Genomic DNA, 2,359 nt, shown 5'->3' with positions numbered 1-2,359 from the left:
TCGTGTGGGTCCTCAGGTATCTTTGACTAGCAGTAGAACAGCTGCCGTACGTGCTGCCGGTTGCAGCGTCCTGCTGTGTTTGCGGAGCTGAATTACAGACATCCATTAATAATATCAGGTGGCTGCAGTTGAACTTAATTGGCTGTTAAATATTAAACCAGCGTGCCACAGAGCGGTTCCTACCTCTCGCTCTCTATGTCAACGTCGGACACGAAGCCCCAGGCGACCGAGAGGAAGGAAAACAGTCTCCTGGGCGCCGCCGCTCGGCTGCTGTTGGAGGCGGCGGGGCTGGTGGTGACGGAGACCAGGTCCATGGGTCGGACGCCGCCTCGGCACAGCAGGAAGCAGCAGTTCAACAGGAGGGGCTCTCGAAGGCACATGTCATACCTGAGGGAGGCGACCGAGACAAACAACCTGCCGTCAGGAGAGATAACGAACTGTACAAACAGCAGCCTGATACACAGACAGATAAGCAGGACGGCAACTGGCTCTCTGTTCAAGGAAAACACTGGGAATAAGGTTCACCTCACTAATAAACCCTCATATCAGACCTTTGAGTCGATATTTATGTGTAAACCCCCTCTTTAAATGGTGATAAACTATTCAAAATGTTTACAGTTACAATAATCCAACACAATCCAAAGTCTGCACGATGAAAATACTTCTTGTTTCGTCTGATTTCACTCCTGAAACTGAGCTGGAAGAACATTTTTAACACAAGATTTACAGATATAAACGTCAACCTGTGTGGAGCCGCACAACATCAGAAAAAACACACAAATATTTAGTTTCTCTGTGAGTCAGTACAGAGAAAAATACAGGAACGTCCAGCAGATGGCTTTAATAACTACATTTGCAAAGAATGAATCACTCCAGAGTAACTGAGGAGTTTTTACGGAGCACATCTACATAAAATAAATAAAAAAAACCAGCTGGGACACTTCTTCATGTGGCGTAACTCTGACAAACATCAAAAATAGAGTTTGTCTTGATGTCAGTCAGATCTGCTGCTGATTTAAATGATGACAATTCATTGTTTTTACTTCACTTTGGCCTTTCAGTGGCTGAAACATCTCCGTCCAACTGAGTCAAAAGTCCTTTTTCCAGCTCCTCGCTCATTTTGCAGAGCGCACGCCAGCAAACTTTTAAACGTAGTCGTGTTCTATCAGAGAGACTTTAGTCGTTGAAGCTGCTTTCTGTATGCAGCCCGATGTGTCTGAGTTGATCTGCTGTGATGCTGATGCTGGGTGCAGCCCTACCCTGCGTGGTGGTTGATGGATCCAGCCAGCGCGTTCCCAGAGCCGCAGGGCAGAATGCCGACGGGGGTTTTTATTGCTTGTTCCCAGTCCGGGCGCTCCATCAGCCCGTTGATCACCTGCAGGGACACGACACGGAGTCTTTAGTGGATCGTATCGGCATGAAGTCAACGGCACATCCCAGAGCCGCTGAGCTCACCTCGTGCAGCAGGCCGTCGCCAGAAACGATGATGATGCCGTCCCACTCCGGGAGCGAAATCTCTCTGATGAGCTCTCTGGCGTGGTTCTGACGTTCTGAAACATGTTTATTTTCTGCTTTAGATGTGAACAGACGTTCGCAAAATCATCACAAACATAAAACACTTCCTGCTCAGGCGTCTCTGGTCTGCCTGAAAGTTTTATATCGATGTTTATAAAGATATTTCATAGATCAAATACTGTCAGAGGTAATTTCATTTATTTTTAAATCTGAGGCTGTTTGAACAACAACATCTCTGTTAAAGATAAAACCTGAGATGTTCTCTGTGGTTTCTCATCATGCCACTGATCCAGAGTCTGTCATATTGGACAGTAGATTGACTGTGGCTGTGAAACCAATCGTCTTGAAAAGTCTTTGAGCTCAGATGATAAAGTATCTGATCTACGAAGCTCAAACTTAAACATCCACAGGTTGAGATGTGTTCACCTGCGTGTGTGTGATCAGGTGAGGCGTTACCTGTCTGTATGAGGTTGTAGCTGATGTTGGCCTCTCGGATCATTGGCAGGATGTGGGTCTGACACCACTGCATCGCCTGGCCCCTCCCACTGAAGGGATTGACCAATAACAGTAGTCGCCTTGGACGAGGTAGCAGACTTCTGGAGAATTCTGGATTAAAGGAATGAGACAGGAAGGTTTGAGACCAGTAACCCTCCGAACCGTGTTTCATGTTTCCTCCCTGGGGCTCACGTTTCACTACAATCTAAAGTCCTGCAGCTCTGTGGAACCAGCACATGAAGAAGGATGTTCTACCAGGTGTCCACAGATGTTACCAACCCTGGAAAAGACAAAACATCCTGCAGATGTTGAACTAGCTCCATGTCTCCTGACTTCTCCTCTCTGCTCA

The 2,359-nt window shown here is 47.0% G+C and overlaps 1 protein-coding gene across 1 annotated transcript in view; it reads right to left on the bottom strand.

Moving 5' to 3' along the window:
• The window catches only part of sphk2 (sphingosine kinase 2), an 18,093-nt gene that overhangs the window by 5,670 nt on the left and 10,064 nt on the right, over positions 1-2,359 (bottom strand). Inside the window, exons 3-6 of the mRNA XM_008292244.1 lie at positions 1,972-2,121; positions 1,456-1,550; positions 1,260-1,375; positions 184-387 (exon numbers count right to left, since the gene is read on the bottom strand). Coding sequence (XP_008290466.1) covers positions 184-387; positions 1,260-1,375; positions 1,456-1,550; positions 1,972-2,121 — 565 coding nt within the window. The remainder of the gene's footprint in view (positions 1-183; positions 388-1,259; positions 1,376-1,455; positions 1,551-1,971; positions 2,122-2,359) is intronic.

The sequence above is a fragment of the Stegastes partitus genome, unplaced genomic scaffold (assembly GCF_000690725.1).
Source record: "Stegastes partitus isolate 25-593 unplaced genomic scaffold, Stegastes_partitus-1.0.2 Scaffold797, whole genome shotgun sequence".
In the NCBI taxonomy this organism is placed as follows: Eukaryota; Metazoa; Chordata; class Actinopteri; family Pomacentridae; genus Stegastes; species Stegastes partitus.
The sequence above is the reverse complement of the archived record's forward strand: the minus strand, read 5'-3'. Positions and strand labels throughout refer to the sequence as shown.